This window comes from Lissotriton vulgaris, chromosome 9, assembly GCF_964263255.1.
Source record: "Lissotriton vulgaris chromosome 9, aLisVul1.2, whole genome shotgun sequence".
NCBI lineage: Eukaryota > Metazoa > Chordata > Amphibia > Caudata > Salamandridae > Lissotriton > Lissotriton vulgaris.
The window spans coordinates 617,719,962-617,736,297 of NC_141697.1; the positions used below are offsets into that span (position 1 = coordinate 617,719,962).

Below are 16,336 nucleotides of genomic sequence, written 5' to 3' on the forward strand. Positions count from 1 at the left end.
TGGGAAATCAACGAAATGCAGGTTACATTTGCGGGACCTTACTTCTGCATCCTCCGCTCGGCGCTCCAGGGACATCATTTTTTGAGAGAGCTCATTGAGAGTCACTTTCAGGGCAGAGACCTACTCCCGCAGTTCACTAACTGTTTGCTTCGTGGCCAGTTACTGTTCTGCGACAGTGCGAAGATCCGCCTTCAGTAGTCCCACATCCTGGGAAACCACATCTATCTTTGCCTGCACTTTTGCGGTGGAGGATTTAATAGCAGCCAGGATCTGAGATCCCGTGGGCTCAGGTTGCATCACACCTTCCTCCCCCCCCCTCCTTGACATCTCAGGCACCGCAGCAGTCTTTGGGGGCACACCCGAAGCTGTGTACTGGCCCATCTTCGTTTGCTGGGCAGCCCGTGTTAGGTGATCCTTGCCCATTGCTAGATATTCAGCTCGATGTGTCCACCGGACCTCAGCTCCGGCACCCCTCCACCAGGACACAGAGTGCAGACCGTGCCACGAGGCACGTACTTATGGGAGCACAGACCTGCTACGTAGAATGACCTTGCACCCACAGTGGCGGACACCTGCATGTGTGTCTCAGCCAATGCAGGCAGTCACTCCAACTGTTATGGATCAGGTGCCGCGGGGTAGACTGTGGCCTCCAGCCCAGTTAAGGCCTCACATGCACCACCTGTATCCTCCTCACGCGCTCACCAGCCACCCATGTGGGGCCCAGCATTCAGGTCCCTCCACGTGTTCCAGCACTGAATGCCAAGCGTGTCAGTGGTGTTTCCCTCCCTAGTGGCACCACCTCACCTCCATATAGAACCGCAGGGCCAACCTCCAATCCCTCAGTGCAACTGTCCAGAATGGCTTGTCAGGTCCCGGAGGCCCTCATGCCCCCAGCACTCCAAGGAACGGCGGTGTGATCCGTTGTAAGGAGCCTGGAAACATGCGATCCCTGCTCGGGCATCGGTGCATCCGACCAGACCCTGCACGCCCCGATCCGCAGGGCGGCGTCTTCGGCCGAATGGGGCGTCCCGATGGCTCACAGCAGTCCGGGTCGGTGCAAATGGGGGGCGGTCGGTCTGTCAGCTACAATCTCCTGGTATTATGCCAACAGAAGGGAGACAGAGGGCGAAGCAATCCCCACAGTTCATCCGTTCGGGCTGGAGTACTCCGACCGGGCCTCAGCCCGTCGCCGTGTTGCTCTCACGGTCTCCAGGGCCGCCAAGGGAGATCCCAGCAATCTCACCACGGCCCTCAAATTCCCCAGAGAGGAAACTCCTCCGGGGTCAGGACATCGCTCGGGTCCGATCTGCGCTGTACCAGCGTGGAATCGCCACTGCAGCCCCAGCCTCAAGGCCGGGTGAGATTCCAACTGGGTCGCAGTCCACCAGCGGTCGATCCCCGGGCTCACCTCGTCACCCGTAATCAGGCACCGGATCTCCTCTCAACCCGCTGACCCCGGGTCCCACGATCGCCGAGGCGGGGAGGTATGGGGCCGCAGTCGCTTCTTGGAATATTGCAGTCCCCAGGCCCATGTTGCCTTCCTATTTCATCCGTCGGTGTCTAGTACTCTAACTTAGTTCTGCGAAACTGTTTACAGTCTTTGTGTACGGCTATCTGACTTCTATTCAAATTGTCCTGTGTCTTCCTATTGGCATAGAGATTTATATGCTTGTTTAACGTCTAGACTATCAATAGGACAGCCAAGACATCCTTCTGACGGATGTATGACGTTAAAACGCATACTTTTACATCACATACCATTACAACGCGATTTTTACAACGCAGGATCCTTTACAACGAATGCCTTTACAACTCATGTCATTACATAGCAGATGCTATTACAACGCATGCCATTACAACGTAAGTATATCATTTTTTTAAAAATTGTAAGTAATAAATATTTAATTAATTTAATTTTTTTAAAGTAGTTTTTTTTTAAACCTGAACACTTAAAATACCCCTGTACCTCAAACCTATCCCTAATCCCTAAAAATACCCCTGTACCCCAAAACCCAAACCTAGCCCTGAACCCTAAAAATACCCCTGTACCCCATAACCCAAACCTATCCCTGAACCCTAAAAATACCCCTGTACCCCAAAACCCAAACCTAGCCCTGAACCCTAAAAATACCCCTGTACCCCATAACCCAAACCTAGCCCTGAACCCTAAAAATACCCCTGTACCCCCAACCCAAACCTAGCCCTGAACCCTAGAAATATCCCTGTACCCCATAACCCAAACCTAGCCCTGAACCCTAAAAATACCCCTGTACCCCATAACCCAAACCTAGCCCTGAACCCTAAAAATACCCCTGTACCCCATAACCCAAACCCAGCCCTGAACCCTAAAAATACCCCTGTACCCCATAACCCAAACCTAGCCCTGTACCCTAAAAATACCCCTGTACCCCATAACCCAAACCTAGCCCTGAACCCTAAAAATACCCCTGTACCCCATAACCCAAACCTAGCCCTGAACCCTAAAAATACCCCTGTGCTCCATAACCCAAACCTAGCCCCGAACCCTAAAAATACCCCTGTACCCCAAAACCCAAACCTAGCCCTGAACCCTAAAAATATACCCCTGTACCCCAAAACCCAAATTAAATAAATGTTTTAAAGAAGATAAACTTACCTATACTTACATTGTAATGGCATGCGTTGTAATAGCATCTGCTATGTAATGTCATGCGTTGTAAAGGCATGTGTTGTAAAGGATCCTGCGTTGTAGTAGTTGCGTTGAAAAAGTAGTCCGTTGTAATAGTTGCGTTGTAACTGTTGTTTCCCCCTTCTGACTATCCTTGCTGCCCATAATCTGGGAACAAACCACACTGGTAGTACCAGTGAAATCAGCACTCATGCCTTGGTCTGTCTGCACAGCCATTGCTACTCTGGCATGGAACTCACTTTATTCCTTTTACAGCCTGAAAAATCTAGCCTTTACTGCCCCTGCTAGGTAATCCACCCGCCCGATTTGTGATTAGGGAAATCATCTACAAATAGCATGTGCTATGCAGTTCACACACCTTTGCCATCACTGTGTGCTGTGCCAGGCCATTTCTATGGAATCGGGCAGTCTGTGATTACCCTGCACTTTACTTGGTGGGTACTGTGTTTTACAACTGAAGTCATAGAGGCTCCAATACTGTTGGTGTCAAATTGAATAACAACGTTTCTCACTTGAGTTTCCAGTGGTAGCTAGGTCCAGCATTCAAGGCCTCTTCTAGAAAGTGATAGTAGGTTACAGATATAGCATGTTGCAGTGATCACATACAATAAATTGAATATGAGTGAGACTTTACTCTAAACAAGAATTATTTTTATTTAGAATTAGTTAAAGCACAGTCCATAGAATTAGGTACACCACTGAAAAACAGATGTTTCCGACAAGATACCATCCCAGAAAGTAAACCACGTTGAATACTAGAAATGATAGGAAATGTGAGGTAACTGATAATTATCATTCAGAGAGTCTAGTATAGTTCAGTCTTTTTTCCTTATGTAACACTGGTACTGTGCTGTGTATATCCGTTTCCACTCACACAGTGGAAAATGGTAATGTATGCTTATACCACTGTGCTGCTATAGGTTAGAGGCCGTGTCTCTGTTAAAACTGCACCTCTGTATTCAAGTAGGATATTTCAGCACGTTTTTGATGCCTTTACAGCTATGATCTTATTTCCCTCTGTCCATATATTATCAATTTGTAGGAAAAGCTACATTTTTCAAGAGCATTGTTAAAAAGACCACTTACTGGGTTCCAAGCAGACTTCCACCCCTACAGATGTACTTAACTAGTGGTGCCATCACCGACTGATGATTTGAGGATCCTGGTGGACCAAGGAGGTGTCTAAGTGCTAGTCGCGATAGATCTTTCTTCTGCCTTCAACGCCATCCTTCATACACTCTGATCACTAGCCTGACTGAGCCTGGTTTTCCTTGGCCTGCTCTTGCCTTTTGGAAATCATTCTAGGATGGCAGGAAATGTTCACCCCATTCTTCAAACCCAGGACCTGGAACCTTGATTTTGCTGTTCTCTAAAGGACTATTTAGTCCCTCCTTTTTGTTTACTATCTATACGAAACCCCTGGCTAAACTAATTAGTTAGGAAAGGGTATGCTTTTACATGTATGCAGACAACACCTGTACATTTCCAGTCTCTCGTATTCTAGCTCTCCAGCCTCCAGGGGTACAGACTCATGCTGTATTTAAGAATGTCTGCCTCCCATCCACTTGTGGATGTCCACCAGTTTCCTTAAATTTAACTTCACCAAGACAGAGGTGCTTCCTACTCCATCTGACAAGGCCAACTAGAAGGAAGTTATTTTTCCACAGGCCATGGAACAGCCTCAGTCCTTTTAAAACAGTTTGCAAACTGAGCATCTGTTAAGATAAACTTGTGTTTGAAGAATGTGCTGTAGATGCACATGCTGTGCGTAAGTCTGCCATCTAGTGTTGGGCTCGGATGAATACAGGTTGTTTTTCTTCGAAGAAGTTGTTTGAGGCAGGAGGTTGTGTGACTCCTCCTGTTGGTGATACTGTGCATGGGCATTGACTTCATTGTTAGATAGTTTACATCCGAACCAGTTGGTGGAAAAATAATCTATTGTGCTCTGGTTTGAGATCCTTTATGGCTTCCTTCGGTTCACTAATGGATCCTTCAATCTAATGTATTGTCTCGATCGCGGAGTTACTCTTGCGTTACAAGCAATAATAACATATTTACACGTAGAGTTTTTTGACTCGCCTCCACGTCCTATGGACTACGCCTGGTCGGGTCTCTTTTACTTCGACAGAATTTTCGGAGACTGAGCTGCTAATGGAACGTGCTCTGTTTCTGTCTAAAGTGCCACTCCAAATAACCCCACATGGCCAACATTCAGTTTGCAATCTATGCCTCTTGCCCGTTCATCGACAGGCTACCTGTGAGGCCTGCAAATCTTTTAGGTCCGAAAAGAGACTTCACGATAGACGTGCCAGTCTCCAAGAAATGCTTTACAGACAAGCAGATGACTCACTGAACAGCTTCGTTCGACAGGTGGAAAAAGAGGAGGCTTCAGCTGTCCAAGAGGAATCCTTGCCCATCAATGATTCCGACTGCGGTTCGGACATGGAACAAGATTCAGCCAGTCTTGAGTCTACTCAGAAACATCAGACCATGAGTACAACTGTCCATAATCCAAAGACGAAATAATTGTTTCTATCCGAAAAACTGCTCACGGCCCACCACTGCAGAAAAGCCATGGCACGCACAAACATACAGATTCGGAAGCCTTGCCCCCGGGCATGGCACCGAAATTTCGGCCTTCAGCAGTGGCCTCCACTTCCTCACAGTCTGATTCGGCAATAACTCCTGAACATCCACTTAGGTTCCGAAAGACAAAAGTCACGGTGCTTTGGGTATGTCCACACCGAAACAAAAACATTTTTCGGCTCCAAAATATTACACACTCGGACCAAAAACTCCACCCGAACCAATCCTCGATGTTATGCAGGAACGGCTCGCTCCAAGGCAAAAAACATTGCAAATTCAACCCAGACCTAAGAAAATAATTCTTCAGCCGCAAAAGTCTCACTCCTCTAAAAGACGATTAGCTTTCGAAGAGGCTATAGACATTCCTTTGCAACCTCTCAAAAAGAAGAAAAAGGACATTGCTACTAGCCCATTACACTTTCCCATACCTGCCTTACCAAACCCACCAACACCATCCCCAACAGCCACTCCACCACAAGATTCTGAAGCAGCCAATATGCCCCCTTATCCACCCATCATAAATGAGGATGATAACATACCGGAGGAGACACATCTTGGGGATGCTTGGGATGCTTATGACATAGAGCCACAAGGGGATACAGATTTTGTCCCCCACATCCATCACCACCAGATGATGCCTATCAAGATCTAATAGCCAGAACTGTAGCTTTTCATAATGTGCCTTTAGATAATATTTTTCGAAATACTATCCACTGATCAAAGGGAGTCACAATATTTACCACTCCTTAAGGGAATGCAACGTCATGCTGATAACAATTTTAAGGACCCTGTAAAGACTTGAATCATAACACCATGAGTGGACAAAAAATATATGGCTTCACCATCTGATCCTATATACGTTAGAGGACAATTAACAGCGGACTCGCTGGTTGTGGCTAGTGCATGCAAAAGTGCAAACTTCCATACAACTTCGGACGCACATCCCCCACAAAAGGGGTCAAAAGTAATTGATGTCTCAGGTAAAAGGTTAGCAGCACAATCTGCTAATCAATGGCGTAGTGCCAACAGTCAAGCTCTTTTAGCTTGTTACGACAGAGCTCATTGGGATTAAATGGAAAGGTTCCTTCAACATCTCTCAGAAGAATACAAGAACAGGGGGAAATAATTTCAAGGGCTGCGGAAATAATACACAGACTGTAAATACAAGCACCAAACAATGACTTTAATCCATTCCCCCTGACCACTTAACACCTGTCGGGTGGCGCCTTAAAAAGTTTTTACGAGCAATGAAAGACATCACCAGAGATCAGTGGGTATTGGACATTATCCATCATGGTTATTGTCTGGAGCCCATCACAACTCCTCCAAATATTCCATATATACAGCGCCAGTCTCTCTTCCAACGGAGATATCAGCTCAATTCCTCAAAGTGACTATAGAACTAGTCCAAAAACAATGACATGGAAAAAGGGTATATTAATTATACTTTCTCATTCCCAAAAAACACAGCTCACTTCAAACCATACTCTACCTCAGACCACTCAATCATTATATCCTTTCGGAATACTTCCGCACGGTCACTATCCAGGAAGGTATTCCACTATTGCAAAAAGGTGACTTCATGGCCGCTTTACACCTAAAGTATGTCTATTTTCACATTCCCATACATCCCTCACACCAGAAATACCTGCGGTTTGTCTTCCAAGGAAAACATTATCAATTCAAGGTTCTTCCCTTTGGAGTCCACACCGTACCATAGGTATTCACAAAATGCCTAGCAGTAGTGGCGGCACATCTACACAGGCAAAACGTACATGTGTTTCCTTATTTGGACGATTGTTTCATAAAAGCAAACAGCTCCCAACTTTGTAGACAGCATACACAACAGATGCTAGGATTTACCATCAATCTGCCAACCATCTCAAATACAGCCATATTTAGGAGCCATACTCAACGCTCACTTGGGACTAGCCTACCCAAATGCAAGCAGGATATAAAACAGTGTGCCACTAATCCAACACCTTCAACCTGGGGCTCAAGTCACAGTCAAAGTACTCATGCGACTTTAAGGCATGATGATCTCCTGTATATCAATAGTTCACATGCCCGGTTACATATGAGACCGCTGTAAGAATGTCTCTCTCGTCAATGGACACCGTTGCAGGGTCAACAACATGATCTAGTGTTGGTAGACAGCCCCACACATCACTCTCTGAAGTGGTGAAATCCACAAAACCAATCCAAAGGGTTGCCATTTCTAGACCCAGTACCCCAAGCCATTCTCACAGGGCAGCTTCCCTGACGGGTTGGGGAACTCACCTGCAGAATCTTACAATTCACGGGGTGTGGAACTCCAAACACAGGAGTCTCCATATCAATTACTTTTACAGCTTCAAGCTGTTCACATTGCATTGAAAGTGTTCTTACCTTACCTACTCACAAAGTTGCCCTAATCCGAATGGACAACATGACAACAATGTACTATCTACAAAAGGAAGGGGGGCACTCCCTGCAATTATCCCGATTTAGCCCAAATCACTTGGTGCTTCGCGATACATCACAACATTGATATTCTTGCAGAACATGTATTGGGGACAAGCAATCAAATTGCAGACCTGCTCAGCAGGACACAGCTACACGTCCACAAATGGGAACTTCACCCCAAAGTTCTCCTACCATACTTTCAAAAATGGGGGGGTTCCACAAATTGATCTGTTTGCAACCCCACAGAACATAAAATGCCCCAATTTCACATCCAGTTTCCCACACCCTCTATCCAAGGGCAAAGCTCAATGGATGAACTGGTCAAGGACATTTGCCTATGCTTTTCCACCTCTCCCACTACTTTCATTAGTGGTCAGAAAGCTCGGGCAGACGCCCCTCACTGTTGTTCTCATAGCTCCAACATGGGCTCATCAACCATGGTTTATACCGCACCTGGAACTCTCCCTAGTCCCACATGAGACGCTTCCCCTCAAACCAGAACTTCTCACACAGAACCATGGCAGAATAAGATATCCCAATCCCAGGGAGATGAACCTTGCAATATAGCTCCTGAAGTCTTATAATTTGGGTACTCTCATATATCACAGCAATGTATGGATATTCTTAAACAAGCTTGTAGGCCTACGATCAGACAATGCTACGCTGACAAATGAAAAAAATTTGCTCTATACTGTTAGCATCAAAAGGTTAACCCATTACATGTACAAATACAATTTATTCATTTGTATTTGTTGCATCTTCAAGCTTCAGGTCTAGCCTATACTTCAAAACTTTTACACCCTGCCTCAATTGCAGCCAACTTTCAAAATAGGCAACATGTATCTCTGTTCAGAATACCTGTTATTCAGGCATTTATGGAAGGACTTCAGGGACATTCCACCTAGGGTTCCACTTGCACCAGTATGGAATCTTAATATTGTACTAACAAGGTTCATAGGACCTCCATTCGAGACACTACATTTGTGCCAAATCCAATATTTGACTTGGAAATTCGCTTTTCTAGTAGCTGTCACTTAACCATAGAAGAACCATTCTTCCACCATTCTTCCATCTACATAGCGACAAAGTAGTCCTTAGAACAAATCCAAAGTGTCTCCCTAAAGTAATCTCCCGTTTTCACATTAATCAATCATTAGTTACCTGTCTTCTCTCCGCAACACAACTCTGTTGCAGAAAGAGCTTATCATACATTGGATGTGAAATAAGAATTGACGTACTTCATAGACAGAATGAAAAGGTTTTAGATAAACGAAGCAATTAATTTATTGCTTTCTCACTTCCCCACACTGGAAATGCTATTTTGAAAAGCGGAATTACAACATGGATAGTAAAATGTATCCAAACTTGTTATGCTAAAGCTAAAAAACATTTACCTGTTACCCCTAAAGCTCCCTCAACTCGTAAAATTGGGGCTTCTATGGCATTTTTGGGAAATATTCTCCTTGCTAACATTTGCAAAGCAGCAACATGGTCCACACCAAACACCTTCCCAAAACATTATTGTGTGGATGTCCTAGCACGTCAACAAGCCAATGTTGGCTAAGCAGTACTACAGACTCCCTTTCAAATAACTGTAACCCTCACAGGCTAGCCACCACTTCAGGAGAGGGACTGCTTTATAGTCGATGCACAGCTTGTGTTTCTACACACATACCTCGAACGGATTGTTATCTACTCTGTAAGCATCTGTTCTCAACATGTGTTGCTGTAGATTTACATGCACCCTCCCTCCTTACTGGAAGCCTGTGAAGCTCACAGCTTATTTACATCAATTCACTTTACTTGCATGGATATCACAATACTAATACTTGCTACAATTCCATTCTCACCCTCCTGCGGGAAAACAGTCTAACAGTGGAGTTGATGCCCATGCGCAGTATTACCAACAGGAGGAGTACACAACCTCATGAATCGAACAACTTCTTAGAAGGAAAACCACTTGTAATCATCTTAGCCCAACACTAAATGTTGGCAGCACTACATGCCAAGACCAGATGATTACAGGGGACGTAACGTATTCCTACTTAATAGCCAACTAATGAGTGGAAATCAAGGCCTATCTGAAGCTATTCGTACTGAAAATGGCCTGAAACAAGGCTGCTTGTTAGCGCCATTGCTGTTTTCTCTATATATAGCGGATTTACCTGATTGTTTTAATTGTGCTGAGGGAGACGCCCCAAAGAAAATTAACCGGTCATTTGCATGCCTCCTTTACGCAGAGGATATTGTACTAATGGACTTAACCCCTATTGGGTTAAACAAAAAGTTGAGTTCCTTGCAGAATTATACAGTCGATCACTTCTTGAAAATAAATGTTTCAAAAAGGAAAATTTTAGTTATGAAATGTAAGAAAAATAGAAAATTATGTAATTTCAATTGGCACATAGGTTCTGAAAAAACGGAGGTTGTAGACTCCTATCCTTATTTAGGGAAAGTAATAGCAGGTAGCACAAAGAACAAATTCCATATTGAACACAGCGCATCTAAAGCAGTATCACATGCCAACGGTTTGCGTATTTTTTATAATGCTATGGGTAGAAGGCATTTTTTACATGCATTAATGGTTTTTAAAGTAAAAATTCCATCAACGCTGCTTCATGCCATTGAATCCATCCCTGACAAAGAATGGAATTTTTTGGACAGAATCGAAGGTCCGATATTACGCAAATTGTGTAATTTTAATACTTTAGTTCCAACGGCTGCTTTTCGGCTGGAATTTGGCTTAATAAGCTCCTACTTACAAGGTTTAGCTAGGGTTTTGCGTTGGGGATACCAGTTGAAAAATAGCGAGCAAGGCTCATTAAGAGGGATCATGTGTCAAGAAGTTTTAGGTGTTCATGCAAGTAATTATTCCTTTTATCATGATTTTTTATTTGCACAAAAAACTTCTCTGTACAAGAAGATTTAGTGAATACTCTTCATCCTTCAAAATTTAAATCTTTCTTAAAAACCTCTAGTGTTAAGATTAGTTTTAATAGAGACTATGAATTCTGTAATTCCCCCAAAAAAACTAGAGTTAATTGCAAGGACAAACACACCAAAAACGTCTCAAAAATATGTATACTGGAATTTACAGCATGGAACCCGTAGGCTTCTCACGCTATGTCGCATGAATCTTCTACTTTTAAACGATTTAACTGCACACTGGTACCCAAATCTGAGCAATGGAAAAATCTGTAATCTTTGCAATTTGAGTGTTCAGACCTTGGATCACGTCTTATTTGCATGTCCCGCATTGACCTCGAGCCGCCGTCGTTGGCTACGGCCAATGTTCTTACAAAATGGTGTCAAAAATGTAACTTCTGCACGCGACTTTCTATTTTGTCCAAAAAATGAAGCACTGTGTTTAAAACTTTTATTATTTTAAGGAGTTCATGTGTATATTTTAATCCTGTTTTTGCTGCTGTTTGCTCAAGAGGGTGTTGCTGTGTTCTTCTTCCATCTTCCGTTCTGCTGCTAGCTTAAAGTTTCAGATAAAGTAAGATACTGGATTGCGTTTTTTTGCACATGTACTGCTGCTACTGTATTGCTTTCTGGTTAGGATAGGATATGTTTTATAAATCTTGTTTACTGCTAAAATCAAATACTCTGCTCACAATGAATTTTGCATTTTATTTTGTATTTTAACTGGTTGGCAGTTATTGCCCCTCGTACATTTTTTGTACTTTTAGGATACATCTTGCCATTTTACTCCATCTTCTGTCTGTGGAATGATTGTTGCTATATTTACATTTTCATTTGTATGTATTTTATGTGGACCTCATATGAGTTCCAAATCTTAATAAACATTTGAATTGAAAAAAAAACTATACTGAATAGCCAATCCGCCAGTGATGCCCAAACATGCTTTTTTTCAATTCAGAATTCTGTTTACAGAGACCTACTTTGCTATTCTAGTCGTAAATGCTTTGGTTCAGTTGCAGGTGGAGTATGGGAACGTAATCTAATACACAACATTCGAAGAGCTATTGAAGCATCTGCTGTTGGTGCAAACTGGCGCTACCTGTCTGGCCACAGAGTTGTTCAGAAGCGTGCACATCTTAATTGTCTCTGCAGTAGCTGCCCTCTACAAATGCCAGTATCAGCTGTCCAATGATTTAGTAACTTCCAAATTCTGTACTTAAATTCAGTCTTTTGAACATCACTATAAACAATTTGAGTACTCCCCCTCTCTTTTTATTAGAATCTTAATTCAGGGTATGTTATTTCTCTATAGCAGTAAAAATCAATGTGACGAGTTTTGGAGCAGGAAGCTACTTGCAGATTTTTTCACACACGGAGACGAAAACATGAAGAAGCACAACACTCAGACGCCCAAACATGTTCAGATGCCTCACAAACATGGTAGAACACCACTCAGTGAACATACTAGAAGTGAAGAACACCATTTTTATGGGATTGATCAGATGCTCCTTGAAGGGGGAAGGGTCAGTAGAGCCCTGTCCCCCTTGTACTGTTAAAAAGGGCTGTGGACCTACGGTATGCAGTCCGCTTACTCCAACTGACTTCCTCCAACATAGTCTGGTGAGGGAATATTAGCCACCCCCTGGTAAGAGTTGGAGTGCATTTTGTGAGATCAGCCTAGTAATCCATGATGCTGTCTGAATGAGTAAAACAAAAATGTGGAAGACGCTCCCTGGACTAGCATATGTCATGATAACAAAGCAAAGACACAGAGTAGTCCAGAAAAGCATAAATACGACTACCATCTCCGATTACCAATCCAACAAGGTTGAAAACCAACTTTCCCTACTTCAACTAAGGATTCAAATCACCCCTCCTGGAACAAGACAATACAGTCAGTTTTTCTATTCCCCGGGGATGGGATAAATAAATAAATATATATATATATATATATATATATATATATATATATATATTATAAGATAGATAGGATAAGATATATATATATATATATATGTGTATGTATGTATGTATGTGTATATATATATATAGATATACTCTCCACCACCCTGACCTATATCTACTGCTGCTCTGGTCCGCTACCCACTGTCATGGCTGAGTAGCCCACCACTTCGTTTAAAGGCTCATGAATCCAGCCATTTCTGCTGCTTCTGGCCAATCGCATGACTCGCCATGTCACTAAGCAACTCAGCCACTCCTGGAATAGCCAGGATATCCAGCTGCTTTTAAGAAGCTAAAGATTCCTGGCACACTCCCTGTATTTAGGGAGTCCCGCAATCATAGCTATCCAAGAATCAAGTCACCCCTACAGAGTCCTGGAAATTGATCAGTTACTGCTGTGATCTGGTTATCCATCCTTTACCACTCTTGAATGGGAATGAATACAGTTGTGTTTGCCTTATCAAGGGTATCCTGCCCATCAGAGTATCTCAACTGTGACTTGCTTAGTAGTTTGTACTTTCATGGGCAGTCCGGATTGCACACATTTTCAGTTTATGCTATGCAACTTTTCTTAATTTCTTTTTCTAAAGTATTATTGATTTTGTTTCACTTTATTGGGTTTATTGTCAATTTTCTTGCCCCCTTTGTAGGCAGAGTGATTTTATCTTAAATTTGCAGGTAATAGTTGTGTATATATTCTTATGCATTTCCTTTTTGTTGCCCAGATATTGGCCTGACATTGATGACCGTCTGCGCAAGGCAGTTTATGAAAGACACGTCCACGTCAAACTTCTTATAAGCTGCTGGCACAGCACCAACCCATCTATGTTCCCGTTCTTAAGATCGCTGGACTACTTAAAAGACAACAAGAGTCATTACGACATCCATGTGGTGAGAAGAAATTCTGGCACTAATTCTATTTTGACATTGTCTGTACATGCCTGTTAAGAATAATTTCAGGTTCTGCCCTACATTGAAGATGTTAGTACCTAGGCCTTACTGGATTGACTCCCAGTAGCTTGATTGAGAGAGCTTTTCACTGCCTCCCCATACTACTTGCCATGTATTGTATGCCAATATCCACCTTTCATTCATCCACCATTCAGTCTTTCCTACTTTCACTTGCTTTGAACTATTCTCTTAAATATTGCCTGTCTTCAGTAATTGATAGAGCATAAAAACAGTAAAATAACTGCATCCTTCAGGACTTTTCAGCTTCAGCAACGTAGCGGATGGACCCTGAGAGAGTACCCTCAGATTTATTTCTCACTTTGAGTCCAATAAGGGAACACTTGTCTAAACCTGTTTTGATCTGTCGAGTCCTTGATAGGTTGCCTCATGTTAAAATGATCTTTCACCATAACTGTAAACTAGGGTGGTTTTGCCCTCTACGTTCTGGCAAAACTCTGCCAACCGCTGCATTGCAGAGTATTTTCTCCTATATGGCTAGCCATTTTTAAGTTGGCCAGAGCAAGCGAAAATTGGCGTCCCCTAGCTTGATTTTTCTGGCACTAGAATACCACCCAGTGAGATTTTCTCAAAGAGGGTGTTTGCGGCAGGTAGCAACCATTCATGTTGAGAAAGCTGCCACTCAAGTAGAAAATCTATCCGAGTGGCAGAAAGAAGCAGTTCCCTCTGAGGTGCCATGTTAAGCAGTTCATACTGAATTTACGGCGTGGAGCAAACTAGATCCCAGCACCAAAAATCAGCTCAAGCAGCGCGACATGCTGAATTCTGCCCACTCGCAGAATTTTGCGGAATTTTTTATGTAACTCCGCAGAGTGAAAGTCTTTTTAATGTGTACAGGAATGCAACTAAAGTCAAATTTACCTTGAGTATAATGTATAGCAAACATTACCTAATATGTGTTAGGATCTTTACCCAATCATTTAAATTACATTAACACGTTTACCGTGGCGAATATTTTGCAGCGGTGCGGGTGTTCGACGGAGTGAGCGGGCTTGCTTTGGTCGTGTGCAGCACCAGGGAGGTAGTGCTTATGTCGGCCAACGGCCGACGACAGCATAGAGGGGGTTAAATGACACATGGTTTTTTTTTTCGAGCAGAATAACTTGGTCTATTAACATATTAGGGCCGTTATCTCCTATAATGATTGAAACAAATAAAATATTAGTGGTCAAATTAGCCAAAGACCTTTCGTGTAGGCGAGTTCATAATATTCCATACCATTATAGAGCATTATCCCGACACATTAAGGGAGATGGAGCTGTAGGAAGAAACAGTACTGTACGTGATTTAAAGCTCCACACTCAAAACCATAGTAAAGTAATATGGTGAGAAATTAAGAATTGCATGGGTAATAATAACTGTAGGTCTCGGCTAGACAGCGTATGCGCTGTCTCTTCTAGACATGCTGTTTACAATCAGTGGCTACAGCCCACCAATAGGCTTAACATTTGTTCCCTTCAATGTCTCTCTCCTATCCTTTGTTCAGGCTTGTCCATGGCATGCATGTTTTATGCCTCTCGTATTTTGCCCGCCCCTAGAGCATGGACCAAGTACTTGAAAAATGTATCTATTTGTGCTGGTTAGTATCCTTGCTTGTCAGTCACATTTTTCTTTGAGATGAATAGAAAATCCTGCCAATCGGAGATGGCCGCTACGTTCAGTAGTAGTTGTGCGCACTTTTGACAACTGCCTGCCACATTGAAGCTTGCAAACCTTACATACTACTACAGGAAATTACCTAAAATACATTAACAATGACAATGCCAATATCTCAGGCATTGGCAAGATCTATTGCCTTTGCCAATGCTTGTTTTCTGTGAATTAAGTACTTCCGGTAATACGGAAGACCTAAAAAATCTTTCTTTCTCTCAGCTGTTTTATTAAGATTTGATTCAAAAGCAACTTTATTCAGCAACTTGCCATCAAAATTCGTAAAGTATCACCGTGCAATTATTTAAAATCGAGAATATGAATAGTACTGCCTAAAACTTACGGGGCACCAGGTCCCAATGGTGTCCCGTTTGCTCTCTATAAAAAAGAAACAGACTTTTGGTCGGCATATCTAACAGAGGTTTTTAACTAAGTTGTACAGACTGGGTTGATACCAAAGTAATGGAGAGGGTCATTAATATCTCCTATTTATAAGAAGGGAAACTGGCAACTGCCGGAGAACTATAGTTTGTTATTCCTGCAAGATACTGATGCTAAATTGTTTGCGGGGATTTTACTGTCAAGCCTAACAGATTGGGTAAAGGATAAGGAGAAATTGCCCCCGAATCAAACTGGATTCATAGAAGGTCTAGGAACTTCTACAAACATATTAGTCCTATCGGTATTAATGGATAAGGCAATTTTAGCAAAACATCCCTTGTATCTTTGTTTTGTCGATTTTAAATCTGCTTTCGATTGTGTGAATAGACAGAGTCTGTGGAAAAAACTAAAAGAGCAAGAAATTCCAGACTCACTATTAAAATTGATTCAACTCTTGCATACTGATACTTGGATCAGGGTGAGGATTGGAGATGGTCGCACGCTAACAAAAAAAATACCTACGACCGGAGGATTAAAGCAAGGGTGCGTTTTGGCCCTATTGCTTTTAAACTTGTTTTTAGCAGATCTTTCAACCACGCTGAACAAAGTAAATGCACATCCGCCTAGGTTATCTGATGAGCATATATCAAATTTGTTGTATGCAGACGACATTATACTTTTAAGTCAAACTAAAGTTGAGCTGCTGCGGTTGATTGATCGAATATCAACGTATGCCAAAGAAAACGATAT

The 16,336-nt window shown here is 42.8% G+C and overlaps 1 protein-coding gene across 2 annotated transcripts in view; it reads left to right on the forward strand.

The window, feature by feature from the left end:
- Nucleotides 1-16,336, forward strand: part of PLD3 (phospholipase D family member 3) — a 270,541-nt gene that overhangs the window by 227,439 nt on the left and 26,766 nt on the right. For both annotated transcript variants that reach the window (XM_086938250.1, XM_086938251.1), the window contains exon 10: nucleotides 13,312-13,477. In XM_086938250.1, the coding sequence (XP_086794376.1) occupies nucleotides 13,312-13,477 (166 nt within the window). The remainder of the gene's footprint in view (nucleotides 1-13,311; nucleotides 13,478-16,336) is intronic.